The sequence below is a fragment of the Cucurbita maxima genome, unplaced genomic scaffold, assembly GCF_002738345.1.
Source record: "Cucurbita maxima cultivar Rimu unplaced genomic scaffold, Cmax_1.0 Cma_Scf00021, whole genome shotgun sequence".
NCBI lineage: Eukaryota > Viridiplantae > Streptophyta > Magnoliopsida > Cucurbitales > Cucurbitaceae > Cucurbita > Cucurbita maxima.
Genome location: NW_019272037.1, coordinates 2,938,458 through 2,966,169, shown reverse-complemented (window position 1 = coordinate 2,966,169; position 27,712 = coordinate 2,938,458). Strand labels below are relative to the sequence as shown.

At 38.8% G+C, this 27,712-nt stretch overlaps 7 protein-coding genes across 15 annotated transcripts; 4 read left to right on the top strand and 3 right to left on the bottom strand.

Moving 5' to 3' along the window:
* Positions 1-343: 343 nt before the first annotated feature.
* LOC111495309 (basic proline-rich protein-like) lies at positions 344-5,132 on the top strand. The gene is made up of 9 exons (XM_023145288.1): positions 344-616; positions 1,825-1,918; positions 2,214-2,299; positions 2,629-2,678; positions 2,796-2,862; positions 2,954-3,035; positions 3,138-3,541; positions 3,723-4,241; positions 4,574-5,132. The coding sequence occupies exons 1-9, from the start codon at positions 536-538 to the stop codon at positions 4,790-4,792; spliced, it is 1,602 nt and encodes a 533-aa protein (XP_023001056.1). The 5' UTR covers positions 344-535; the 3' UTR covers positions 4,793-5,132.
* Positions 5,133-5,686: 554 nt separating this feature from the next.
* On the top strand, positions 5,687-9,965 carry LOC111495405 (HIPL1 protein). 4 transcript variants are annotated; one of them, XM_023145432.1, is made up of 8 exons: positions 5,687-6,113; positions 6,229-6,324; positions 6,410-6,567; positions 6,709-7,503; positions 7,573-7,786; positions 7,864-8,042; positions 9,002-9,243; positions 9,316-9,965. In XM_023145432.1, exons 2-8 carry the CDS (start codon positions 6,231-6,233, stop codon positions 9,713-9,715), a joined length of 2,082 nt encoding a protein of 693 aa, XP_023001200.1. In that variant the 5' UTR covers positions 5,687-6,113; positions 6,229-6,230; the 3' UTR covers positions 9,716-9,965. The 4 variants fall into 4 exon arrangements, with proteins under 4 accessions (XP_023001200.1, XP_023001198.1, XP_023001197.1 ...); XM_023145430.1 differs by having other exon boundaries at positions 5,687-6,150; XM_023145429.1 differs by having other exon boundaries at positions 5,688-6,094.
* A 1,743-nt stretch (positions 9,966-11,708) lies between these two features.
* On the bottom strand, positions 11,709-13,454 carry LOC111495170 (AAA-ATPase At3g28580-like). Its single transcript, XM_023145079.1, has one exon. It carries the CDS (start codon positions 13,356-13,358, stop codon positions 11,805-11,807), a length of 1,554 nt encoding a protein of 517 aa, XP_023000847.1. The 5' UTR covers positions 13,359-13,454; the 3' UTR covers positions 11,709-11,804.
* A 1,950-nt stretch (positions 13,455-15,404) lies between these two features.
* On the top strand, positions 15,405-17,008 carry LOC111495174. The gene is made up of 2 exons (XM_023145084.1): positions 15,405-16,501; positions 16,588-17,008. Exons 1-2 carry the CDS (start codon positions 15,794-15,796, stop codon positions 16,741-16,743), a joined length of 864 nt encoding a protein of 287 aa, XP_023000852.1. The 5' UTR covers positions 15,405-15,793; the 3' UTR covers positions 16,744-17,008.
* A 634-nt stretch (positions 17,009-17,642) lies between these two features.
* On the bottom strand, positions 17,643-22,803 carry LOC111495168 (probable myosin-binding protein 5). Of its 6 annotated transcripts, none has more exons than XM_023145076.1 (7): positions 22,667-22,803; positions 22,047-22,145; positions 20,578-21,132; positions 18,687-20,457; positions 18,428-18,615; positions 18,252-18,349; positions 17,645-18,144 (listed from the first exon to the last, which is right to left on the bottom strand). In XM_023145076.1, the coding sequence occupies exons 3-4, from the start codon at positions 21,032-21,034 to the stop codon at positions 18,998-19,000; spliced, it is 1,917 nt and encodes a 638-aa protein (XP_023000844.1). In that variant the 5' UTR covers positions 21,035-21,132; positions 22,047-22,145; positions 22,667-22,803; the 3' UTR covers positions 17,645-18,144; positions 18,252-18,349; positions 18,428-18,615; positions 18,687-18,997. The 6 variants fall into 6 exon arrangements, with proteins under 6 accessions (XP_023000843.1, XP_023000846.1, XP_023000841.1 ...); XM_023145077.1 differs by having other exon boundaries at positions 22,065-22,145; XM_023145075.1 differs by lacking the exons at positions 22,047-22,145; positions 22,667-22,803 and having other exon boundaries at positions 17,643-18,144; positions 18,687-19,213; positions 19,385-20,457; positions 20,578-21,977.
* Positions 22,330-23,233, top strand: LOC111495176. Its single transcript, XM_023145086.1, has 2 exons — positions 22,330-22,440; positions 22,630-23,233. Exon 2 carries the CDS (start codon positions 22,674-22,676, stop codon positions 23,166-23,168), a length of 495 nt encoding a protein of 164 aa, XP_023000854.1. The 5' UTR covers positions 22,330-22,440; positions 22,630-22,673; the 3' UTR covers positions 23,169-23,233.
* A 756-nt stretch (positions 23,234-23,989) lies between these two features.
* LOC111495173 (transcription factor MYB1R1) lies at positions 23,990-25,997 on the bottom strand. The gene is made up of 3 exons (XM_023145083.1): positions 25,629-25,997; positions 25,115-25,323; positions 23,990-24,691 (listed from the first exon to the last, which is right to left on the bottom strand). Exons 1-3 carry the CDS (start codon positions 25,894-25,896, stop codon positions 24,302-24,304), a joined length of 867 nt encoding a protein of 288 aa, XP_023000851.1. The 5' UTR covers positions 25,897-25,997; the 3' UTR covers positions 23,990-24,301.
* Positions 25,998-27,712: the final 1,715 nt, after the last annotated feature.

The window sequence follows — 27,712 nt, the reverse complement described above, 5'->3', positions numbered from 1 at the left end:
ACAATAATATATAATATTAGAAAAATAAACGTTAGTTAAAAAATTTAAACATGGTTTAACAATTATTTAGTTTTTTTATTTTTTTTAAATTAGGGTTTTAAAATTATTTAGTTTTTTCGAGTATTGTATAAGTAAATGTTTAATTTAACCTCTGATAACCATGTGGATTTTTCTAAAAGAATTTATAAAGATTTGAATTTTTAATAAATAAATAAAAATAAAAAATATCGGTANAAATTGATAGCAAAATAAGAAGCAACATAAAAAAAAAAAAAAAAAAAAAAAAAAAAAAAAAAAAAAAAAAAAAAAAAATCCAAAAATGGATATAATTTGTCGTAAAATTTGGGGGGAGAGAGCGAGCTTTCTATTGACGCCTTAGGCCCTCTCTCTGCCGCCCAAAATTCTGGTGTCCGCCTCGATATTTTTCGTATCTGGAAGAGGAAGAACAGCTACAGTACCAATTTGAGAAGAAGAAGAAGAAGAAGAGGAAAGATTTTGAAGGGATAGAGTTTGCGAGAGAAAGAGGAGGGCAAAGATGAAGACGACCAAAGGAGGTAAGGTGATGAACCCTACGGATGCTTACCGGAAGGAGCTTCGCAAGAAGGAATTGAAGCGGGTAATTGTTCTTCAGACCTTTTTTATTTTTTGGATTTTTGCCCCTCAGTCAACTCCTTAGTTCCATTAGTTTTTCTGATTGCTGCCGTCTTCGAACCTCATTTGCGTTCATCTTTTACTTGCCACAACGCTCTGATTTCTGTATATCACCTACAATCAAATAAATTCGACGAGACAATTTACTTATTCACTTTTTCTATTCATGCTATGTTGGACACGATTAATCTTACACTGAAATTAGATATACTAGCTCGTTTGGATGCCTTCAGTTTTTTTTTTTTTNTTTTTTTTTTTTTTTTTTTTTTTTTTTTTTTTTTTTTTTTTTTTTTTTTTTTTTTTTTTTTTTTTTTTTTTTTTTTTTTTTTTTTTTTTTTTTTTTTTTTTTTTTTTTTTTGTATAGTATTCCATAATCCAACTCTGAAGGGCTGTGCCTCAATTTAGTTTGAGGGTTTTAGATTCGTGAGATGTCACTAAATTCTTGTAACTGATCTTAGGCTTAGGTACCCTGTCAACTTTCCTCTAGGAATCAGTGTGTTGTCTGAGACCTTCATTACCGCCCCAAACTGTTGCATTATGTAAGATGGGGACTAATTAGAGACTGTACTCAAGTGTGAAAGAGTAAAAGTGAAATTACACTGCAGTTACAATTGATTCAAGTTTCTATCTCTTACGTTCTTACTTCAGTTCTATTTCCTTTGAAAATGGTTCTTTCGTTAACAATAAGGAAATTGAGAAGCTTATTGGGGCTTTCGTGTGGTATAAGGAGTATGTAAAGAAAGAGGTTGCCATCTCATTCAACTGGAAAACTGTCAATTTTCCGTTGGAGATGCGCGGCCTGGATATTGGCTTGAAAGCCACAGCCATTTACATAAATTTTTAGGGTCTTTTTTTTTCTTTCTAAATGATTGCTTATATGGATGGTTCACAACCAGGAATCAATCTTGAAGAAGCTCATCCCCTTGTTGGGAAAGGGTAGATCAGATTTCGGAGGTTCTTGGTATCGTGACCTTAAATTCAAGCTTTGTTTATTTCAAGAATTTAAGAGTTCATTACTTGGATTGAAGTTAATTGTGCATAATAGAAAAAACTAATTTTTTTTTTTGCGACCCATTTAAATCCCTTTGGTTATTAGTGTTTTTGCGATGTGATTGTCCATGATCGGATTCAAATCAATAACCTCTAACTACAGCTGTTATTTGTGCCTACCAGAATAAGAAAGAACGAAAAAAGGTAAGGGAGGTGGGAATTTTGAAGAAAGATCCTGATGCAATCAAGGAGCAAATTCAAAAGTTGGAAATGATGAGTAAGTCTCCATCTTTATGAACTCTATTAACTTAACCGTAGATGGTTTCTGTAATGTTCTTTGTTGATTTGAGAGGCCTATTTTATTATCTTGATCATGAGCAACATCAAGGTGTTTGGACCTTGATTTTCAAATTTTATTTATGATTGTGACAGATAGTTTTATTTACAAGAGCCTTAGATTATCTATTTTCATTTTTATTTTTTGTGGAGTACAAGTCGCTTTCTCATTTCAATTATTTAATTTATTAGTTTATTTATTTTTTAAAATCTTAGCACTATGGTGTTTTATGCAGAGGCTGATGGTGCCCTCGATAAAGCTAGAAAGCACAAGAAAAGACAGTTAGAAGATACTCTTCATCTTGTAATAAAGAAGAGGAAGGTAATTTTTGTTTCCAATAAAATCTCGGAGACATCTCATCAATAATGCTTGTTTATCACTAAGATTTAAGATAAAATTGGTTAGGAGAATGAAAAGCTGATCCCCTGTAATGATGATCATTTATTGAAACAAATCGGACACACACCTGTTAACTTTCTTTTAGTTTTTTCTGTTTCACCTATGGTCTTGTACTTCCACTTAATGGGGTATGTTACAACTTCTATGCGAGCTAAGCGTTCAATATATTCAACTACGTGGTCTTCCTTTAGTTTGCACATTGACAGTAAGCTTTGATCCCAGCAATCATGTTGTCATTCTCTCTTGGACAGGAATATGAAGAGAAAATGAAGGAAAAGGGTGAGGTCCCAGTTATGTTCAGGTATCAAAGGCTCTCTTGCTCATTAGTGCTATTACTCTTAGTGCAGTTAAATGCATTTTCACTTTTGGAAATATACCATGGGTTATAATCAAGCTCTGTATTCTGTCTTTTGGCCAGTCATTTAGGACCTCCAAAAAGACGAACAGAAGAGGAGGAAGAGGGAGCAAATCATCCGAATCCTGAAGTGAGCAAACTCTAATTGATTATCTGGTCTTTTTTTTTTTTTCCTTATATTGCATTTCTGGATTCTATTTGATATTTTTCTGCCACTTCAGGACTCTGTTTACTACCACCCCACACTAAATCCCACTGGAGCTCCACCACCTGGGAAGCCTCCTATGTTTAAATCTTCAATTGGTAAGTTAACTTCCTATTGAATCTTGTAGCAAAACAGAAATCTACATGGGTGTTTTCACATTCCTATGCTCCACTGAATTTTTGTCTGAATATGAACTATAGGTCCAAGAGTTCCTCAATCTGATGCTTCTACTAGTGGTGTTGCATCATCCTCAAACATGGAGCCAGAGGATGTTCCCTTGGCTGTACCTCCACCTCCCCCTCCCCCTCCTCCTCCCCCTCCGCCTCCTTTGCCAGACTCTGCTAATGGTCCTGCTCTACCTGATTCCTTACGTCTACCTCCTCCACCTCCATTGCCGCCTATGCCTGTAGCATCAAACTTGGGTTTACAATCATTGCCTCCACCACCTCCTGGACCTCCACCAAGGGAACAAGTTGCAGGTCGCTCTCCCTTTTTGCTGCCTCCATCTTTGCAGCAGGCTACTATGATGCACCCTACTGGAACCATTGAAGGTGAAAAGGAGAGAAATCAGCCTGATTCTGGCTCCATGGGGTCTTCTCATCAGGTAATTTCCCTGTTTAACTCCTTTTCTTAAGCTGACTTTTCCGGGTGAAGAAAAAACTTTATGCATATTATACAGAAACTGAAGGAGTCTTATTAATAATTACTCTTAGCAATCTTATAAAAAAAAAAAAAAAAAAATTACTCTTAGTAAGCTAACGTTCTTATTGGTCTCGTTCATTTAGGTACCTACTACTCTCCCGCCACCTCCTCCCCCACCTGGGATGCCACCAAAGCCAGCAAGTGATCAGTCTGAAGGTGTATCAGGTGATGAGGAGAGAAATAATTCTTCAGTCACTAAAGATGTTTCTAAACTTGTTCCTCCACCTCCACCTTCTAGACCTCCAGTACCTGGGCCTTCATTGATACCAACCTTGCAGACTGATGTATTACCCCCTGGAATATCTCGATTTCCTCCACCTCCACCTCCACCAGATATGCGGCCAACATTATCTGCACCTGGACTCCCACTTCCGCCTGGAATGATGGTCCCGTTGATGGCAAGGCCACCATTTGGGCCTCCCCTTGGACCTCCACCCATGATGAGACCACCTCTTCCTCCTGGCCCTCCTCCCACTTTTCATGAAGATGACCATATTGCACATATCCCAACTGTCCCTCAAAAGCCCTCATATGTTAAATCTGCTGCGTCTACCGTCGTTAAGCGTCCACTGGCTCAGCACACTCCAGAACTTACAGCAATGGTAAGATGACTTAATGTGCTAGTCTGGTGCAATTTGATTTTGAAATTTGCAGTCGTTGATGCTATTGCTAGGAATGTTAGGGTACACCATGCCTACCACTGACTATCACAAACCTATCCATCATTAGCAAATTTAATATAGAACATTCCAAGCTGGCAGCTGTTGTATATGGCTGGCAATCTCTCAGGGGAAGAGATACTATATGCTAAGGGTTACAAGGAAATCTATGTCAAGCGTATTTCACTGTACAATTTATCTTAGTCTGCTCGAACTCAGAAATATATCAACTTTACTCCGACTTTCTTAACTCTTATAACATGCCACTTATTCAGGTTCCTGCATCAGTTAGAGTGAGAAGAGAGATTGCAGCACCAAAGACAAAGCCGAAGCCTTCTCCATCAACTGCAGCAACACCGTCTCTGCCCGCAGCTCCTATTGTAGGGAAGCCGGAGTTGGTTAGCTCGTCATCAGCCCCAAAGAAACAGAGTATTGATGACTCATATATGGCCTTTTTGGAGGACATGAAAGCCCTTGGCGCTCTCGATGGATGAGATGTTGAATCGGTTTACATGGGAACTGTACTCAGCAAGTGTAATGGAAAGGGAGGTGAAACAAATGGCTTGTACTTCCCAACAGCTGAGAACAATTCGGGGGCGATGGATCATTGCCCTTTTGTCTTCAAGGTTTGCTTTGCTGCATATACCTGCACTAGTGGCACTGCTTCATTTCTTGATAGGGGCATTTAACTTAGGCCTTATATTGTGTCATGTAGACGTTCTTATACTTCGAAAAAACTGGAAATTGTTCATCAGATTTTATCTCGAATAGATGCCAAGCTGATCTTACCCTTATTTTCTAAGGAAAACTTGGCCATTTCTTTTTTCCTCTGAAGCTGTGCGACTGGCCATTTATTCTTGAGATTTGAAACAATCATATGAATAAGGCTATTTCGAGACAGAAACTTTGCTCAAAGTTCGAGTTTTTTCCTTTTTCAAATCAATGATCTTCCCCAATATGAACCATCATTTGCTCATCATCAAGTTCTTGGACTTTCGCAGAACAACAGGCCATTAGCCTTCAGGCTCAATAAAAAAATTCTGGGTCACATCTCAAACCGTCCAGATTACAAAATTTTAAAATCATTTGGATTCTTTTGTGTAATCTGAATAATAATTAACATATTTCTTCTAACATGCTGTACAGATGAGAAGATTAAGCCGTATTAGATCAATTGTGTGATCGATTAAGCCGTATTAGATCAATTGTTCATCGATCACACACTGTTCTTCAATCCCAAAATGAGAGAAGCGAAGTCAAACTGTGCAGTCATTTGGAACTGGAACTATTATGTTATATATTTATGTCACTATATATATATATATATATTTTAATTTCATATGTTTATTATTTTTCAAAATGAATACACAAACTGGAATCAATGTCAACTGAAAGGATGAAAACGATTCTTTTGGTTTCCAATTGTTTCTTTTGACAATTTCAGCCATTCGTCACGCCTGATGTCAAACTCATCGTTGAAATTATCGATTTTCCCTAATAATAAATCCAAGTTGGTGGGTTCCTCTCGAAACTCCTGATCTTCGGGTTAAAGTTGGTTCGTAAAAACACCGGTGGAACAACGGCGATGCATTTAAACCATATCCAAATTCAATTCTGAGATGAAAACCAGTGGCTTTCTTAACAACCCTGTTCCATTAAAGTGCAGGTAAAGTCAACGACACAGCGGTCTTCCATTGTTCGTATGAGCTCACAAGAACATGTCGAAATCTCAATGAAGCGGGATGGAGAGAGAAGCTGGATTAAACAAAGTCCCAACTGGTAGAGAGAGAAAAAGGGTATGAGAATTTGAAGTCGGTAATGGACACCATGTTCATAACTCCAAGTTCTTAAGGTCTTTTTCCTTTTAGCTTGAAATGCCGACACCCCTTTTAGCCTACTTACAATAAGTTCTTCATTCAACTGTTTGCAGCTATGGGGCGTTCTATTGGGGCCATCCTCTTCCTCTGTGGCCTGCTACTGCTGCTTGTTCATCCGACAGCTTCACTTCCCTTATGCTCTGATTCAAGTAAGTTCTTGTTCTCCTCTTTCACTTGGTTTAATACCCTTTTTCTGTTTTGATGCTCCAATTTCTTGTTCATTTCTTGGTGTAGCGGCGCCCTTTACTTTGAACACTACATTGAAGTTCTGCCCTTATAAGGGGAGTGTTTGCTGCAACGCTTTACAAGATGGGGCTATACAGAGACAGTTCCAATTGATGAACATTTCTGATCCTGCCTGTGCTTCCCTTATCAAATCCATTTCCTGTGCGGTACGACCTGTTCATCCCCTTTCTTTCTAAATCAACATATATTAATGATTGTTCCTTTTGTTCTTAACTGCTTGGACTTGTTTAATCATCACCTTGTATGTTTTGTTACCAATTTTGTGTTCATTCTTATCATATCTTCAGAGGTGTGATCCATTTTCCGGTGAGCTATACAAAGGCAATTCAACACTTAGACCAGTTCCTCTTCTCTGCAACTCCACTGCAGAAGGATCACCACAATCCAACCAAGCAGCTACTGATTTCTGCTCTAAAGTATGGGATACATGTCAAAACGTAACCATAGTCGACTCCCCCTTTGCCCCATCGTTACAGCGTCGAGCTGGAGTAGCTAATAACTCCAGTGCTAGCAAGCTTTTGGATTTATGGCAGTCGAAAACTGTCTTCTGCGACGCATTTGGTGGAGCATCCACGGAAGAATCAGTCTGTTTTGTTGGTGAACCTGTGTCTCTTAACAACACTGAACTTCCTAGCCCTCCACATGGTTTGTGTCTTGAGAAGATTGGGAATGAATCTTACTTGAATATGGTGGCTCATCCCGATGGATCGAATCGTGCGTTCTTCGCTAACCAAGCGGGGAAGATTTGGTTAGCTACTATTCCAGAGAAGGGATCAGGAGGAGTGTTGGGGATTGATGAATCTAATGCATTTCTAGATTTAACTGATGAAGTTAACTTTGATACTCAATTTGGCATGATGGGACTTGCATTTCATCCAAACTTTGCACAAAATGGAAGATTCTTTGCTTCTTTCAATTGTGACAAGGTTAAATGGTCAGGGTGCTCTGGAAGATGTTCTTGTAATTCTGATGTTAATTGCGATCCTTCAAAACTACCATCTGATAGCGGATCCCAACCGTGTCAGCATCAAAGCGTTGTCGCCGAGTACACCGTTAACGGCAGTGCATCGCAGCCTTCATTGGTATAAATCTCTAAACACTTCACATACTTTTGTTGTGGGATCTAAAGGAATGTCAATTCTTATATTCAGGCAACAGCTGCAAAGCCATCAGAAGTAAGAAGAATAATCACAATTGGTCTTCCATTTACTGCTCATCATGGAGGACAGATACTCTTCGGGCCGGATGGCTATCTTTACTTCATGATGGGGGACGGTGGCGGTCAAGGCGATCCTTACAATTTTTCCCAGAACAAGAAGTCATTGCTTGGGAAGATTATGAGGCTTGATATCAATAACATTCCAAGTAAGTCTTGAAGTATTCTCCAATGAATGCTAGTGTCTGTAATTCCCTTCATTGTGTTCTCATAATGGTATGTGCAGGTCCGGAAGATATTGATAAACATGATCTATGGGGAAACTATTCTATTCCTAAAGATAACCCATTTGTTGAAGATCAGGAAGCACAGCCGGAGATATGGGCTTATGGATTCAGAAATCCTTGGCGTTGCAGTTTCGATGCAGAAAGACCTTCCTACTTCATCTGTGGAGATGTTGGACAGGTTAGAATGTCGTTTTTACACGTTTATATCGAGAGGTTATAACTCGTTAAAGGATGACAATAGTAAATCTTTGGTGTAGTTTGTTTTGAATGAGCGAAAAGTTAAAAAAAAAAACGTCAAATTATGATGTATGTTGTGACAGTTCAAGTTTCAACTGAAATTTGAGATTCCACATCGATTGGAGAGGGGAACGAAGCATTTCTTATAAGGGTGTGGAAATCTCTCCCTAGTGATGCGTTTTAAAAACCGTGAGGTTGACGACGATACGTAACAGGCCAAAGGGGACAATATCTGCTAATGGTGGGCTTGGACTGTTACAATTTGTATTAGAGCTAGACATCGGGTGGTGTGCCAGCGAGGATGTTGAGTCCCAGGGAGGTGGATTGCGAGACCCCACATCGGTGGGAGAGGGGAACGAAGCATTCCTTATAAGGGTGTGGAAACCTCTTCTTAGTAGACATGTTTTAAAATCGTGAGATTGACGACGATATGTAACGGGTCAAAACGAACAATATATGCTAACAGTGGACTTAAACTGTTACAAATGGTATCAGAGCCAGACACCAAACGGTGTGCCGCGAGGATAATAGGTCCTAAGGGAGGTGGGTTGTGAGATCCCACGTCGGTTGGAGAGAGGAACGAAACATTCCTTATAAGGGTGTGGAAATCTCTCCCTAGCAAACGCGTTTTAAAAACAGTGAAGCTGACGGCGATACGTAATAGACCAAAGCGAACAATATGTACTAGTGGTGGACTTGGGCTGTTACAGAACCTGTTATTTGTCCAAGAACATCTATTAGTGGTGGGCTTGGGCTGTTACAGAACCGGTTATTTGTCTGAGAACAGATGAGCAGTGGCATCCGAATAACCTTTAATACCTTGTTCGTAGAAATGTTCATAGTTTATTATGCTGCTCTTTTTTAACATTACTTCAAATCATACCTTTTCTTTTCTTACAGGATCGATACGAAGAGGTCGACATCATCACAAAGGGCGGGAATTATGGATGGCGCGTTTACGAGGGTTCTTATTTGTTCCCTCCAAATTCATCCCCTGGAGGATCTACACCTGCAGATTCCATAAATCCAATCTTCCCAGTGATGGGTTACAACCATTCTACAATAAGCAAGAATGTAGGTTCTGCATCGATAACAGGCGGTTATTTCTATCGATCGAAGACCGATCCGTGTATGTATGGAAGGTATGTACGTATGTTCATATGTTCATGAAGATTCAAACATAACCCAATCTCATTGTGTTCTTTCTGAGCCAGGTACTTGTATGCAGATTTGTATGCTTCTGGTTTATGGGCAGGAATTGAAAACCCAGAAAGCAGTGGAAACTTTACAACAAATGAGATTCCTTTCAGTTGTGCACCTGATTCTCCTATACCTTGCAGTTCCACCCCAGAAACTTCTCTTCCAGCCTTGGGTTATGTCTTCTCATTTGGTGAAGACAATGACAATGACGTCTACATTCTAACCAGCAGTGGTGTTTACCGGGTCGTCCCGCCTAGTCGTTGTAAGTACACTTGCTCATTGGAAAACTCGACATCAACGGTTGGAAGCTCTGGTCCAACACCGTCCCCTCCGTCTCGTGCAAATCGGTCGACAAACTCATGGAGCAGCCTGGTACTCTTACTCCTGCTGCTACTGCTTATGACTTGTTACTGATTACACGCTTGATAGATATGCAAGGGCACTGTTTGGGTTTTCTGTTTGATATTTGGGATAGAAAGTTGTTGCCAAGTTGATTATTGTATGAGGTTCTGTAACATGAACTCAAATCTGAAGGCCCCTCAGAGGGAACAGCAGCCATTCATATCCTATGAGAACCAGCTTCAAGATTTGCTCCAATAAGTATACTATGCAGTGTTGGTTTTAAATAGATGTTAAGTTTATTATATGAATTATCATTAGTGAATACTAATGTTAATGTTATGAATCTTGTTAGTAAGCATATCACCGCTCAATCTCACAAATTGGTTGAGAAGAAAGACGAAACATATTTTATAAGAGTACGGAAACCTCTTCCTAGCAGACACATTTTAAAAATCTTGAGGGAAAGTTCCGAAAGGAAGAGGTCAAAGAGGACTATCTATTAATGGTGGTTTGAGCCGTTACAAATGGTATTAGAGTCAAACATTGGGCGATGTGCTAGCGAGGAGGCTGAGGCCCAAAAAGAGAGGTGGACATGAAAGGTGTGCCAACAAGAACGCTGGGTCTCGAAGGGAGTAGATTGGGGGGTCTCATAAAGATTGCAGAACGGAACCTGGAAACCTTTCTCTAGAAAATATTTTTTAAAAATTTTGAGGGAAAGTTTAAGAAGGAAAGCCCAAAAAAGTCACTACATCGATTGGAATGGGAGAGAAAAAAGTATATCGTATCGAAATCCTATCATTTTACCAAATTTCTAATTGATTCGAATGCTAAACGTATCCAAGAAGTTTTGGCTCAACAAAAAAAAATTCAAATCAATATCTATTTCATAAGTTAATTTCCTAAAAATTCAAAACCTCTTGGAGATTTGAAGTTTCAAGACTTAAAAATGGGTTGATTGACAAAGTTCTAGTTATATATATATATGTAAGACTAATTTCATGTTTTTGAATGAATGAACGCGGAAATTAGAACTTGGCGGTGGCTGGAGGTTCATTTGGCGGCAAAATGAGAGGTACTGGAGGGGTGAAATTGCTCTGAAGGGAAGGTAAGCAGCAAAACGAAAAGGCAATTGGTTTCCTATGAGGATTGCAAGAGGCGATGGGGACGACGAGGAATAGGAATCGTAAACTTCCGGTCGGTTGCCTGATCGCGTTAAACCGCGCGGGACGCCGGTGATCAGGTGAATTCAAAATTAGCGAACTACTGCGTTTTTTCAAATTCTAAACACGCGAGAGTTAATTGTTCTCACATTCGAGTTATTTTGAGCCTTTCCAACCACGTGAAAGCGTTATCTTGTTAATTTTGTCTTGATTTTAGGTCTACAATGTCGGACAACTAGAGTTGCTAGAAATAGCAATCGATTTTCATTACTGGTAGAGCTCTTCGAATCAGAATCGAAGTGTTCAAAATTGGAGTTCCACATTCAGATGTCCGAGGATAGTGGCGATCAGGTTCAATGGAAGCCGACATTTAGAAGCCTGAATACTCCGCATCACACACCAGAAGCAATGAACTTGAGTACCACTTAAACACTTCCCTTCAATGCTTTGGAGTAATGAACTGTGCAGGGGCCCCAACAAAGACTGCAAGTTTGATGATATGCAGGTATTCTGATTTGTCCATGTGCCTTTAAATACTTATCTAAACAGACATACACTCAACATGTGAATGGATGAAAAACATATCATATCAGATTCCTAATAGTTTATGAAAGATTAATAAAAGACCCAAAATAGTTTTTTATGCTTAGGAATTGAAAGAGAGCATAGACCAAATACAATGAACTTGGGAACTAAAATAAGATTTGAACCTAATAATTATTTAGTAATATTGGGTGAGAATTGTCGGTCTGAGCTGGCTCAAGTATGTATTCTCAACCAAAAGTTCATCCAAAGGACCAGAGATTCAAGTTCCAACCTCGAGAATTAAGATTTTCAACGTAAAAGTACTTTTCTTTTTCAAAAGTAATCGTGATTGATTGAGATTTGAACACACTTGTAAGTGGAGGTAAGAATTATTAAGCTAATAACTTGGGCATTTTATTAACTAAGAGAATTCCATAACATTGTTAGATAGGAGCACTAGGCAGAAAGTGCTAAATTCAACTTGAAGATGAGCCTTCAGTTTGTAACTGTAGATCAGTTATGGTTGATCCCGCTGTACTTACTTCTTGAGATTCCTTAATGATCGCTGCTTCCTTTGCCCCTTGTAGAGTTTGAATCAATTTGAGAAGACGTTTCTCAATGTCATCTTTTGGAGACTTGGGCATGAGGTTCTCTGCAACGTCAGCAGGTGTGATTTTGACATCTTCCATCAGTTCTTTGATTTGATCAAATAGCGGATGAGTTTCAAGATTCAGGTAATTTTTTGCCAGCACTAGGAATGACTCAAAACTGCAATAAGAAAGCTCAATATGTTTGTCCATCCGACCAGTTCTGATGAGGGCTGGATCAAGCTTCTCCACATAATTGGTTGTGAAAATGATTAGTCTTTCCCCTCCACAGGCTGACCATATTCCATCGATGAAGTTCAACAATCCAGAGAGAGTGACTTTGCTGCTGGTATCATCTTCTTTGTTGGAAGATTCCTTGGGGGGTTTTTCTTTCTCATCGTCCTCAGACTTCTTTTCTTTCTTCTTCCTCTGCCCCGTAAGATCGAGTGAGCAGTCAATGTCCTCAATCACAATTATGGATTTACTTGTAGTCTCAATCAAAAGCTTCCGAAGCTCTGTGTTGTTCTTTACTGCTGTGAGTTCCAAGTCATAGATATCATAGTTTAGTAGATTGGCTATTGCAGCAATCATAGTTGATTTCCCTGTCCCTGGCGGACCAAATAGTAGATACCCACGTTTCCAGGCCTTCCCAATTCGAGCATAAAAATCCTTACTGCTAGTGAAGGTCAGCAAATCATCTATAATCTCCTGCTTTTTCTCTGCTTCCATCGCTATTGTGTCAAATGTTGCAGGGTGCTCAAATACTATGTGGCTCCACATAGTGTGGTGGTAACTCCATCTTCCACCTGAACCATTCGTGTAAAGCTTCCTTTGCCTGTTTCTTACTCGGATTTCTTTCCCTTCGCTCAAGACATGCTTCAAGTATGGTTCTGTAACTAAACTTCTGTGCTTCTTATGGAAAGTGAGTGAATAGTATCTCCTGTCAGGACTATACGAGTTGTCAGAATTTGTTGATGAACCTGTTCTGTTTAAAACCCACCATACTTTCACTCCTTGAAATTCGTCAGTCACCTTCTCATGATCATCCATGCTGAACACCAAGTTGGTGCTATCTTTACCTATCTCCGCTTTGAGTCTTTTGGCAGTGTTGGACGAATTCTTGCTGAGATATGATTCAATAGCAGTGAATGCTTCACTACTCTTGAGGCGTTCGCCAGCAAACTCATGGATTGATATCTGGATGTAAGGATGGAAGTAATTCATGAGTCTACTCCAGTATTTTTGAAAGAATCGAACAACTGCTCGTGGGCAGTATTGTTGAATCATAGCCCAAGCAAACATGAAGCTCGCAATTGTTGGACCAGAAGCCACCCACAAACTCGCCATCGAAGCTGCTCCCGTCCACATCCCTGTAGTTGTGTTGTGGTGAAGCTGTCCCTGAGCAGAGCTTATGTTCTCTAGACTACTGAAGAGGAGAAACATTTAGAGAGAGTGACAGAAAGAACAAGAGAGAAACATTTGGATATATTGTGGCGTGCAGAAATTGGGTACTTGCATTTATAGGCAAATGAAGAAGACCAAAGTGGTGGACTGTGGCCTACCCTTAAGCTCCAAGTATCCTTGAGTAAGAAATTTCTGGCTGGGGCCCAATCAACGAAGACTCACTCCCAGTTTGACGATCATCAGGTATTATCATTTTTTTTCTTTCTTAATCTATTGAGTTGTTTATTAGTAATGACTAAGCAGGCAATAGGGAGTGGAATTTGACGCACTTTTAAGGAAAGGAAGCGTCCTGTAGGATTTAGATTCCTCAAAATGGCTTTTACATTTGATTTCAGGTCACAAGCTAGAAAACGACACATTTGTTTGAGCGATGAGGAAAGGAAATTGAATTGTTTAATTCAAAAGACAGAATGATAATTATAGATTATTCAGAAAAGATATTATAATGGGAGGAGTCTGAGTCAGCAGCAAATGAGTGTTGGAGTTGGGTTGGATTATTGGAGCTGGTGGTTGAAAGTGACGTAGTAATGAATGTACACGATGACGTCGAGTTGATAGGAAATTGGCGGTGCATGAACACTGGTGAGAATAGAGCTGGGTCACAAAGACTTTCGAAAAAAGTTGCCGAAGACGGTGGTTGTGGGGTTAAAAAATGCTGCTTTTCTAGGATTACGATACAAGACAGGAAAGGGTTCTGACATTGCAGAGAAAAGAGCCCTTTTTACAGTGTTTTTCCCCCTTTTTCTATGGGGTGTGGGGGGAGGGAAGAATTGCATAAGAAATTGCCTTGAACTTTCTGCATTCCACAGAGATCAAACTTTTTTGGTCTTAAATGGAAGCAGCCATCGTTGACCACTTTTGGAAACCAGGTTGGGTTGTGTGTGAAATTTGGCATTGAACTAAACATATTGGGTCAGATGATGACTTTCTTTTAATCGTTTTTTCCTTTTCTGTGTTGTGGCAGTTATATGAGAAGCGATTGATTGATACAGAGATTTGGACTTATGAGGAACTCATTTCTGGGTAACCTTTCTAATACTTTTGATTCTCTTTTTCATTTTGTTTTGATTTCTTTTTGGGAAAAAAGTTATGAAAAATGCTAAAGATTCTTGTGTTGAGTATTATTGAGAGGTATAGTCCTACATTCGCTAATTAAGAAAAAAGTCACGTGTTTATATAAATAAGGAACACATCTCCATTGACACGAACCCTCTTTAGAAAATCTAAAGTAAAACTACTAGGATTCATGATAAAACCCTCCGTAGAAAATTCAAAGTAAAACTAGTAGGATTCATGATAAAACCCTCTTTATGATAAAACCCTCTTTAGAAAACTACTGGGATTATAAAGCTGAGAATATCTGTGGAGAATATCTTACCATTTAATGGTGGAAGTTCTTGAATTTTAAAATAATTTCTCTATAATTAAATCCGACCGCTTGAGACAAAAATGGTTTTTATTTATTTATTTATTTATTGTATAATTTAGGGTATGCAATGAACCTAAATTAAAAGATAAAATAAAGCCAGGCCCAGTAGTGACTGATATAGGCGAGTAGCAGGCCCATCATGGCCCAAGTTTATCAGGATTTAGAACTTTTTTTAATTTTTTGAAGGGCTAATAAGAAGGGATATACTCTAGGGTATACCTGGAACAAAAAAAGTATCAAACATCCTCTTTAAAATTTTGCTAGCTATTTTTTCCAATCTTTCTGTTTTTTTTTTTCAAATCTTTTCCTTTGTAGATAGGGATGTCCATTTAATCCATTTAATCAAATTTTGAATATTGAATAGGACGAGGGATCTTTAGAATTATGGAAGGAGTGGAGAGAGATTTCTCTATTAAACGGGTTTAGGAATGAAGATTTTATTTCTGGTACTCTTTTATATATATATATATATTTATATATACCAAAATAATTAACTTATTATATATTTATTTATGTTGGATTACTGGATTTATTAGATGAAATGGTGTTATTGTATTAAACACACTCGTCTTTACTTAACCATCGTGGTTATTTCAAATTTCAACGACTTTTATTTTTAAAATTCAAAATTTCAAAATTTTACTTTAATACGAGACAACGGTTAGTATTTTCTTTATTAAAAAAAAGAAAAAGAAGAAAAACAAGTCTGGTCTGAGAGACAAAAAGCAGAAATGAATGATCGGTCAAACACGTCAGTCATCTAACGAACGTCACAGACCTCTCCTCGACGTCCACGTCAGGCGCACGTTAGAACTCAGCACAAAAATTTCACTATTCACTCGCACATACACAAGTCCCCATCAAAGGAATCCCTCATTTCTGACCCAAAAATGGCATCCCACCTCTCAAAATGCACAAATCCCCATAGTCTTCATCAACAATTTCCCCTTCTCCCACCCTTTTCCATTTCCCTTACAGGTCTCCCATGGCTAAACCCACCAACCAGCTGCGCATTTTAGCACCTCCTGACCCTGATTCTCCTCCCCTTAAACCTCCTTTCAGAGCTCCTCCCTCTGCTTCCATGGCTAACAATCACTCCACTCCTGCAAAACTTGATTCCGCCATAGCTGCTGCTTCTTCTCCTCCAAATCCCTCTCCTTTGTCCAACCACATCCCATTTTCCGAACTCCACAGACAACCTGGTTGTTTGTCTCAAAAACCAAAGAATTCTAACCCACCTCCATCTTTGACCGTTCCTACTATGGTCAAATCAAAACCCCACCTCCAGAAAATTGCTTCTGGTGGGGATGAGAAATTGAGTAAGCTGTGTAAAGAGATGGGCACTAAGAAGTTTTTTGATGAGAAGAAGGAAGCTAATAAAGGGGTTGATGACGATAGTAAAGCTCTCTATCTTGTGGTGAAGGAGAAGGAGAAGGAATTAAAAGAGCCTCAGAAGGGGCATGGTCTTCACACTTTGAGACCAACAGTTTCTTTACTTCGAAAGGATGGGAGAAGAAGGTCCCTTGCTGATCCCCAAGTTGAATTGGCTGATATTCTTGCAAAAAATGGCGTCAAAGTAGTCTCAGTCGACATGCCTCCGGCTATGCAGATCCATGCTGTGGATTGTGCAAGAAAAGCTCATGATAGCATGGAGAAATTCACTTCCAAGACTCTTGCTTTATCGCTCAAGAGGGTAATTAGCTTAACAGTTCTGTACAATCTGGAAACTTTTAGAATGAATTAGCTAATAATTTTGCTTGCTTGCTTGTGAATTTCCAGGAATTTGATAGCGTGTATGGTCCGGCCTGGCACTGCATCGTGGGAAAAAGTTTTGGGTCTTTTGTGACTCATTCAGTCGGCGGTTTCCTATATTTCTCAATGGACCAAAAGCTGTATATTCTATTGTTCAAAACTTCAGTACAAAGAGCTGATTGAAAATGAAGTAGATGTCCAAAACAGAGCTGGGAAATCCATTAAATTTGGCATAGTAGAGTTTAAGAAAGGTAAAAGAACCGTCCATCCGAATACTTGTACATTGATTATGATGAGCAACACACCAACAATACAAAATATTCAGTCATTGAGGTTGAGTGATAGAATAACTTCCAATCTGTTCTCTGGAGATCTCTTACAAGCTGTTTACTGAACAATTTTTATTGCAGTTCTTGAGGTTGAATGATAGAATAACCCTTTTGTTACAGCTCCAAGACCCAATTCTTTACATATTCTTCTCTCTATTCTCTACAAATATTGCAGACAATCATTTCAATGAATGAAAACATGTTCATATGCATGCCAGCGATCTTCTTCTAGACTTTTTTTCACTCAAATGGTCTGTGATTCATCATTAGCGAAGGAAAATCTACAATATTAAGACTAAATTATGCATTTTGTTTCTTGAGCTGAGATGGGGTTATTGTAGAGCATTCATTCACTTCACCGCATGATTTTGTACAATTGGACAGGATCAGGGGAGAAAGCTCTTTACCCCACCCCACCCTCTTTTTTCTTTCCTCTTAACTTTCTATGTTATAAAGTCTCTTTCTTGAGCCAGTCGTATGAGTTATTACCTAGCTGAAAATGATGGTAGGCAGGCCCACAGCCTTTATGTTTGATATTGGATGCACATTCTTCTTTGACCAATACATGTGCGTTCTTATTCATAGCCTCCTTATTTAGAAGATTGAACTATTGATTTTGGCTCTTTCTGGAAGTTGGAAAAGTTATGCCTTAGGTGGTTTGCATTGGGACCCTTGGGGGTCGGTTGTGTGTCCCTACTACTCAATATTGGGCTTCTTTGGTTCAAAATGTGATGGCCAAGAACAAAAAATGACTAGTTGAATTCCTTCTTGCTAGATTAGATCAATAAATGACAAAGAAAAAGATATCTCCTTCCGTTAAAAAGGACTGGCGTCTTCCCTCTCCAAGTTTTGAAGTAGTAAATGGGATGAAACCAATCAAAATTCCTTGCATATTGCTGTCATTTTAGTAAACTCGAAAAGACATTAAGGGGGAGGGGATGATTATGACTTTAAAGAACTCTTCTTGCATCATACAACGCTAACATTTTTCTCGTTGTAAATGGGATGGAAGCCCGAACGCCTTGTCTTTCTAGTTTTCCCTTGAGGTTCTATCATTAGTCCAACTATGCCCTCAAAAAGAAGGAATATTGGCCTTTTTTCTTTCCCTTGTTCTGTGGCTTTTGATGTGTAAATCCAAAAGCACTTTCTTGAACACCATTTCCACTCTGCTGCTGAATAGTAAAGTAATAGAAAAGAAAAAGGAAAGCCTTCTACACCCATCGCTGGCAGCCGAAAATGGTTTTTAGCTCTGCATCTGCAATTTCATAAATCAAACGTCATTGTACCCTGAGTTTGTTGGGGTGAAGCTTCTAAAGCAATAGAGAAAGCAACTGAAGAAGAAATGGGAAAGAGGTGTCTTACTGCTATGGAAGAAGTTAGCAGCTGTTGAGCTTCAAGGAGATTTATATCTATATTCAGCACGTCATACAACACTATGTACATCCTAGAAATAAAACAAACTGCAAGGAAAGAAAACACCCACCTAAAAATCAAACTCTCTATGCTTGAATCCTGACTATAGTTACTGAGTAATTTACCAATATGGGAAGTTAAGAATCACTGTTCTGGTCGACAAGGTTCTGAGGTTTCCCTAAATTGTGAGAAGTCTCAGCTAAAGATACTTTTCCTTCATGCTTGGAGAATTCGTTGTCTGCTTTGAGTACTCTCATGATCTTGAACTCATTAAGATGAGAGAGCTTTCGGGTCAGTGCAGCTCTTCCTTTTCCTGCCATATTCGAAATGGAAATCAATATTCTCTAATAAAGTTTCATGTCCATTATTGATATAACACAATACCTGTAACTTCATCTACTCGGTTGACACTGGCAGATCTTGATTGCAGGGACGAAACTAGATCCTCGGAGGATAAGGAGTTAATGTTCTTCTTTGACCTTTTCAAGCGGCCTAAAAGATATGTTTTTTCTCCTTTAAAGTTTGTCACTGGTTCATTTTGGTCTTCTCCTTCAGCCTTCCCTCGGGAGAATGCCAAGGCTACCCCATGATTGTTTGTACTTACTTCTTTGCTATCTTCTCCTTCAGCCTTCCCTTGGGAGAATGGCAGGGCTACCCCATGATTGTTTGTACTTACTTCTTTGCTATCTTCTCCTTCAGCCTTCCCTTGGGAGAATGGCAGGGCTACCCCATGATTGTTTGTCTTCTTTGCTATCTTCTCCTTCAGCCTTCCCTTGGGAGAATGGCAGGGCTACCCCATGATTGTTTGTACTTTCTTCTTTGCTATCTTCTCCTTCAGCCTTCCCTTGGGAGAATGGCAGGGCTACCCCATGATTGTTTGTACTTTCTTCTTTGCTATCTTCTCCTTCAGCCTTCCCTTGGGAGAATGGCAGGGCCACCCCATGATTGATTGTACTTTCTTCTTTGCTATCTTCTCCTTCAGCCTTCCCTTGGGAGAATGGCAGGGCCACCCCATGATTGATTGTACTTTCTTCTTTGCTATCTTCTCCTTCAGCCTTCCCTTGGGAGAATGGCAGGGCCACCCCATGATTGATTGTACTTTCTTCTTTGCTATCTTCTCCTTCAGCCTCCCCTTGGGAGAATGTCAGGGCTACCCCATGATTGTTTGTACTTTCTTCTTTGCTCTCTTCTCCTTCAGCCTTCCCTTGGGAGAATGGCAGGGTTACCCCATGATTGTTTGTACTTTCTTCTTTGCTTTCTTCTCCTTCAGCCTCCCCTTGGGAGAATGGCAAGGCTACCCCATGATTGTTTGTACTGTGTTCTTTGCTATCTTCTCCTTCAGCCTTCCCTTGGGAGAATGGCAAGGCTACCCCATGATTGTTTGTAATTTCTTCTTTGCTATTTTCTCTTTCAATCTTCAACGCGGAGGGTATAATCGTCCTGTCAAAATTCTTAAAATTTTCCTTGTTCCCTCTTCCATTGAGACTAAAAGGTGTATTACATTCAGATTTCTCATCAGAAGATAAATAGGCTTGTGACTTGAATTCTTGGTAATCTTCATCAGATATCTCTCCTTCAGACATCTGAAGACAAGCTTCCTCAAGATATCCATATTTTTCTCTGTAAGCTTCAAGTTCAACCTCCAAGTCCCTGATTTCTTCCTCTCTCTTAGCAAGCAAATCGTTTGTAGCTTGTAAGGCTTCCTGGTCATACTCTTCCTGTTCTTCCATCATTCTTTGGTACTGCAAAGCTTCCATCTGAACGGCCGCCTTTTCGGCTTGTAAGCGAGTAATCATGGCCATTGCATTGTTTGCTGCCACGGCTGAAGCGCTTCTTTCTTCATCCAGTTCCATGTACAACTCCATGAGCGATTTTCGATCTATCCGAACTTGTCTTTTCAAGCAATTCAAAATGGAATCATTGTCTCCTGGCCCCAACATATCAGCCTCATAATTCTCAGCTGGGAGCTCTGGTCTTTCAAGTGGTGATTTTCTAGAGATCCTAATAGCCCATCTGGGACTGGTATTATCAGAATCCGTAAGTGGGATACCAAAAAATTTGTTTCCTCTACCAAAGATGGGGGTCCTCGAACTTTCATGCACATCCTCAGGTTCAGGTAACAATGGCACTTTAACAGGTTTCACATCCTCCTTAACTGCACTTCCCTCAAATCCAGGTACAAAAATTATTCGCAAAGAAAACAAACCAAATAAAAGGATGCTGCAGAGAAAGAAATAAAGAAAGGACGGGTCAATTCAATAAATTTTGGACTTACATTGATGAGCGTCAAGATTTCTTCCATGTAAACCTTCATCGTCTTCGACGAACTCCGATTCACTATCTGACAACAATTTGAGTTCGGTATAATTAACATGCGGCAATTCCAAGCTAGTTTTGTCCTCGTTTCTGAAAGCAGGCACAAACCCAGCTCGTGGCGAAGGAGCAGGAGCTTGTGAAAAGGTACTCCCATTTTTCCCTTTTGAATTGGAGGATTTAACCTTCAATGATTCCCCACAACATGAACAACAACAATCATCACCACCAACACCACTCACTTTCTCCATTTGCAGGCCTTCATCTTTCTTCCCCACGGGCGGCTGTCTCACAACTTGACAATTATCGTCCTCCACAAAACATTCAAGATCCTTGTGCAATATTCCCACGAGCGACTTGTAGGTATTGCAATCGGATTCCTTCTCGGTTGCGAATGAGAGAAGACAGACCTCACACATCTTCCGAATGTCAGAGAGTTTCTTGTGGTTGTGGCAATATGCAAGAGATGAAACATCCTTCTTGTGGCTTTCACAAATGGCATTGTTGTAGTAGAAATCTGCATTTTTGTTAACAAAAACATGGTCGATTCTGGTGCAGAACAAACAAGGAACTCGCAATTCAAAGAACTTGGCGAATTCGCTTGCCAAAAATGCAACAAACCCATCAATGAAAAGCAAAATTATGAGAACCCATTCAAGGACTGCACAAACTACGAAATGTGGGAACTTTCCCATCTCCTGTTCTACAAAACGGGTGAAAGAACGTTTCGTCGCCATTGTTCCTTTTTTCTTTTTTCCCTAACTTTCTCTTGCAAAAGAATAAAAAATTAAAAAATCTAACCCAACCCCCTGTTTTGGATTTCAAAATCCTGTCTGTAATTGTTCTATGAAGATGAAAAGATCATGACCTTGGTGGGATGGACCAGACCTAGATCATGACCTTTTTTTTCCTTGTTTTCTTTCTTCTTTTTTTTCCTTCCCCTCTCCTCTTTCTACTCTCTCTCTATTTCTCTCTCTGTTTTTCTTTTGGGGGAGTGTCTGTGTTCCCAGAGAGAGGCGACAAACCAAGAGGTTATGAGCTAAGTTAGGGGGTTGAGCCTTCTTAGGATTTATATTTGCGACATTTTAGGAGGCAATTCAGGTTGTCTTTGATGACCAATTACCTGAAATAACAACGGTCATTCTTCCCCTTCCCAACCACCGGGGGAACATCATAGCATCTCAATTTGCTCCAATTTACAATTTTGACCATTTTCCCATTTGCCTCTCCTCTGTTTTCATATGGGAGTTCTAAATTTTGAATAAGATTATATATCTAAGATATCCTTCCAAACATGACATGTATACTATGGGTTATTAAACTTAATTAAAAATTAATCCAATTCTTGTACTACAAAAACCAGATTTAATATATAAATATATAAAGATGCTAAAAATATATATTTATAAATAAATAAACAAAATCAATCACCTCCCCGGAGAGGGATACCGTGGATGGGATGGGTGCTCTGAGGGAGAGATTTGAGAGTGCGTTGGACGGCTCCGGTGAATATGAGATCGTTTAGAGGGCCTGCGGCACAGCGTTGGGAGCTAAAGATTTATTACCCAAAAAATAAAAAATCCAAAGAAATTAATAAATATAAATATATATATATGGAATAGTTTATCATAAAAAGTTTGGTAGGACGGATAGAAGAAATAACTACATGCCACGTGGCACTAAACCCCTACCAAAATAAACTAAAATAAATTGCAAAAATATCTGAGTCTGCGTCTCCCATGGATTCTTCTTCTTCCTCCTCCCTCCACACACAGATTACGTAGTCCCCAACAAGTGATAAAGGGATCTATTCACTTGCAAAAAAGTTGTAAATTATTCTTTGAAATTTTGAACATCGAATCCTTCTTAACTAACCTAATCAAGGTTAAACTAATTTCACTGATCTCTCTCTTTGTTAAAGCAAGGAACCTCAAGAACAGTGCTTCAAATATTATAAATACTCCACAATTTCCTCTCTGTTTCTTCATTCCAATCGACATTTCCTCTTTTGCAGGGAATAATACAGACAGAGAAAGAAAATTATCAATTACCGGAGTTATGATCGGTAAAGAGGGGAGATCGAGTGAATCGCTTTGCGAGAAGTCCATGTTGTTGCTTGCGAATTTAATCAAGCTTTCGAGCTCGATTTCTTTCGCAAATACGGCGAATGAAGCAACCGCCGGAACTTCGGCGACGAGACAGCGATCTGGCGGAAATTCAGCGGCGACGCCTCTGATTCCGGGAAGTAGACGGCTGCAGGAGCCGCAGAGCCGAGCGAAACCGATCTACGTGACGAAGCCGGGCGGAGACGGCTTCCAAATCAGCCATGGATCGCCGAGGTATTCGCCTTCTTCCTCTTCTTCTTCTTCTTCTTCTTCGAACGTGATTCACGGAGAGAGCGATTGTGACGAGGCGAATGTCGATGGTTGGGCCTATAAGTACATAGAGAGAGTTCATAGGAACAGGAAGGATTTCGATCAATATCCGACGAACGAGAAGCCGTATTCAATGGGTAAAAATCGCCATCGCAGAGTCACCTCTGTTCTAAACTAGCTACGGTTTGCCCCGGATAAACCCCTAGGGTCTCTGAATTTAATCAATGTTTTCTAATTACCAAGTACTTGTCTTGGAATCATCTTTATATCTCATATTTGTTGTACCTATCATGTGAAGAAATGTCTTTTGAATGTATACGGGTCATCCTTTTAATTAATTATAAATTATTATACAAGTTTACCTGATTATATATGTTCCACATATAATCTCCGATTAAATATTCAACCCAAAACATTTAAATCAAACGGTTATAATATCCATGTATTCATTTAAATCTTTGTTAATATATATCACCTTGATGATCTATCATATGCATCTCTATTAAACTAAAGAACATAAAATCCCAAAAGAGATACTAGACTTTTAAGAACTTGTCTGAACCAACAACAATGACAATGGTATCCTTTTTCGTTGAGAATCTTTAGTATCAAAACAGCTAGATAGCAATTCAAGAAACGTACACTATCAATCTTAATTAATCGATCTATAAAAAGTCTTTAAATTAATGCGCATGAGAATTAGATCCGATATTTATTATTATCATGTAAAATGGTATCTATTTTATGAAAGAAAAAAATAAAAATAAATAAACACGTGCCAAAGTTAAAGTTAAAATAGAATAGATAGATATATTCGTTTGAAAAAAGAAGTCATAATGGATGGAAATAATGTAATCCGGATCTTGAAGTGGACCCGACCCAATCCGCCTGGAACTCATTTTCTCCAACCCCTTACAGTCCCCCTTCAACCACAATAGAGGATCAAATGCTATCTTCAAGCACAAGACAACAGCCACCAATCTAATCTAATCAAACATGGACAGAAATATGAGGAAACTTCATATCTTTCTCTTACTCAAATCCAAAATACAGGAAGCCTACACATACATAGATACCGAAGAAACCGAGTCGTCTTAGTCTTAGTCTTAGTCTTAGTCTTAGTCTTATTCTTAGTCTTATCATTAAGCAGCAGTGAGCTGAGACTGCTTGTTAGGTTCAGTAATACAAACAAACGTCAAATGAAGAATCCAAAGGTGGGGATGTACAACTACAACAAACAACTTTAGTTAGTCGCCTATCGCTTTGCCTTCCTCATCAATACAACATACCATTAAAGCCAACAAAGTGATTCTAAGCAACACTGATAATGTTATCCCCGCTGCTCATACTTGAAATTCCTTGGAAAGCAGGGTGTTTCGTCAATGAAGTGGCCGAGTCGAGGTTAAGAGAAAGAGCTCCAGAATTCAAGTTAAGCTCAGGTGTGGTTGGATTGAGCGGCATAATTTCAGCAGTCGATGATGTATCATTCTCCAGGTTATCATGCCTGAGTGGGAGGTTGTCCATAGGAATTGGTACAGGTAAAATTGCAGGGCAAACAGGCAAAGGAAAAGTTGGCATCACAGGATGATATCCATTTACGTTGCCAGTTTCAGGTGGTGGAGGTGGAGGTGGCAACAAGTATTGGAATTGGGAGGAATTGTCTTGAAGTTGAATTTGCTCTTCCTCAGCAGCCACCTTTACCTAATGAACCCAGAAAAGGAATTATAAGTAAAGATAGATTCCGGCTTCCAATTATTGAAGTATTCTATTATTAGATCCCCAAAACTATTCATCATATCGTCTTGTTGGGTTTTGCCTATCCCTTTCCAGCAAGAAATTGGAGGTTTTCTGTTTTGAAGGTGGGTTAGAACAGGCTAGAACAGAGAAGAAGCAAACTCAGAAAGGGGATAGGTCGTGAAATTTCACTATCTAACACCAGATAAGTAAGCTCATCAACCAGTTGGCTAAAATCCTAGTTAGCCTACTCAAATGAATCCACTATTACAACTTAGAATCAAAATTCGGAACCTTATGGTATCAAACAAAAGAATGCACAATACTTGAAAGCCAATCCATTCCATCCAACCAAACATAAGCTATAAATTTAGTAAAGATGACAGTTACCGAATCCGTGGTGATATCGAAGAGGCTGGATCTACGGCGGCGACGATTGAGGTTGCTTCGGCGCAGGAAGTATTTCTGCGCGTGGCTAGCAACCTGAGTTGGGGTTCGAGTCTTAACAAAATTCCTCGAGATTCCTCTCCAGTCTCCTTTCCCCACTTTCTGCAATCCCTGCAAGAAAAGTTTGTGTTCTTCCTCCGTCCACGGTACTCCTGAAAATCATCCACCAACAGACATCCCCAAAATTAACAACTCCAAATTCGGAATAAATTGAACTAATCTACAAGCTTCCAAGATAAACAAAGTACAAATTCCCAATATTTTAAGTGAAAACCCACCGATCATCAAAATTACCCAAAAAAATCAATCCGAGAGAATGTCAGTCATTTACAGAACTACTCAGATGCATGCTTCTCTCTATAAATCGTATCTCAAAATCACTCGATAAGCACCATCGCCATACCGATATCACGATTATACAGAGTAAAGAAAAGACAAGAAAAACAGAGAATCTAACCTCGCTTGCGTTCGCGCTCGCGAATCCCACCGGAATTAGGAACGGCATCGTCCGCAGAAGCGTAACCAGCAGCTGCAGAGACATTACTCTTAGTGTTGCGGCCGTTGTCTTCATTGGAGGCCTCAGAAGGATGCTCATACTGAGAGAGGTTGTTCATACTGACGCTCTTCCTCATCGGATCCACCACGACTCTCACTCCAAACAACATGATCTCCTTGGTGACGCCGGCGGCATCCATCTCGACGTCTCCGGCCTCCGTCGTCGGCATCAAATCCGTACAATGTTGAGAAGAAAAAGGGGGAAAAGAACAAAACCCACCGAAATAAACCACAGTATCAAAGACGAGTGGTGCGGTGAAGATTTTGGTTCTGTCTATATATAATGCGGCGATGACAATCATGGGGTGGCTATGAGAGTGAGTGAGTAAATGCAATACGTGGCATTCTATGGTTGGCTATTCAATTTTTTAAATTTTTAAATTTTTTTTGCGTATTTTCCTGTTGTCTCCTTTTTTCTATTTCTTTTTTATTTATTGAAATGACATTATAATGCTTACATTTATATTCTCTTTTTAAAAAAATAAAATTAGAATAATCATAAATAAAAAAAATCTTTTTTTATTTTTTAAAAACAATATAACTAATATAAAAAAGTGAATAAAAAAAATACACGCCATAAATAAATTAAATTAAAAAAAGAGATTATTTGCAAACATAAGATTATTATTAATCCACGTCGACATTTAAGTTTTATATTTAATATAGTATTAAATGAGTTTTGGGTCCTTTTTCATCTCATCAGATTTTCAATTAATATAGAATCAATATTTAAGTAATTATATAATAACTTCACAATATTAAATTTATAAAAGAATAGACTATTTTTATTTATTCAAAATTAGTCAAATAAGATGATAAATAGGAAATTAGAATTTTACAATTTATTTAATGATATTATAATTTTTTTTTTATTTTTATGAATATAGATATTTGTTTAAGTAAATGTGTATAGATAAAATCCACCAAGTCCACCCACCACGGCGAGCCGCAAGAAAATGGGTTCGAAAAAGGGCAACAAAAGCAAGCTTTTTGTACAAATTTAAATATGAACCGTTGGGTAAGCATATTCTTTTTTTTTTTTTTTTCTTTTTTTTTTTGGTCTATTAAAAAAGCAATACGAGAGAGAAGAAGAAGCTGGCTTTGCTTCTTGGAGGATAAACCAAGACGAGATAAGGCCTTTGTGGGGTTCACCCACCACTGGTTTTCAATTCACCTCTTAGTCATCACTTCTACACCTACTAAACCCAAATCGATCCTCAATCCGATTTTAATAAAGACTGCAAAAGTTTGCAGTTACCCTGCAAAAGTTTGCAGTTACCCTGAGTGCGAGGGATTACCTCTTTTAACTCTATAATTTGTCAACATAAGTATAATTTAACAGATAAAACACCGATTAATTATTATTTCAAAAGTTGATAGTTGTTAGATGAAAGTGTCCCACATTGATTAATTTAGGGAATGATCATGGGTTTATAATCTAAGAATACACTCTCCATTGGTGTGAAGCCTTTTGGGTAGCCCAAAGCAAAGCTATGAAAACTTATGCTCAAAGTGGACAATATCGTACCATTGTGGAGAGTCGTGTTCGTCTAACAATAGCTAGATCTACCCACCCGTTATGGTTGGACTTGAAAAGAAAATTTAAGATATTAAGATTTCAAGTGTAGTAAAAGTTTGAAGTTGACAACTTCGCAAAATTTCCACTCATCTTTTTCTAATCGACTTATCATGTTGTTTCTTAGTGACCAAGAAAATATGTAAAAATAAGTATGAGGTACATAGGTCAGTTTAGTTTTCGAGAGTTTATTATGTTCGGAGATCTTAATCTTGAGTTTGTTGAACCTGTAAAATTTGAAGGTAAAATACAAATCTACAATAGACTATTTCAATTGGGATTATATATCATCTTCTACACTGTATAAGTAATGATCAAACGTTCTAGTGCCTCGAAGAACTATTCAAAAGTCATATGTTTTAAGAATCTAACAAGATCATATGCACAGATAAAAACAAACAATAATTTAA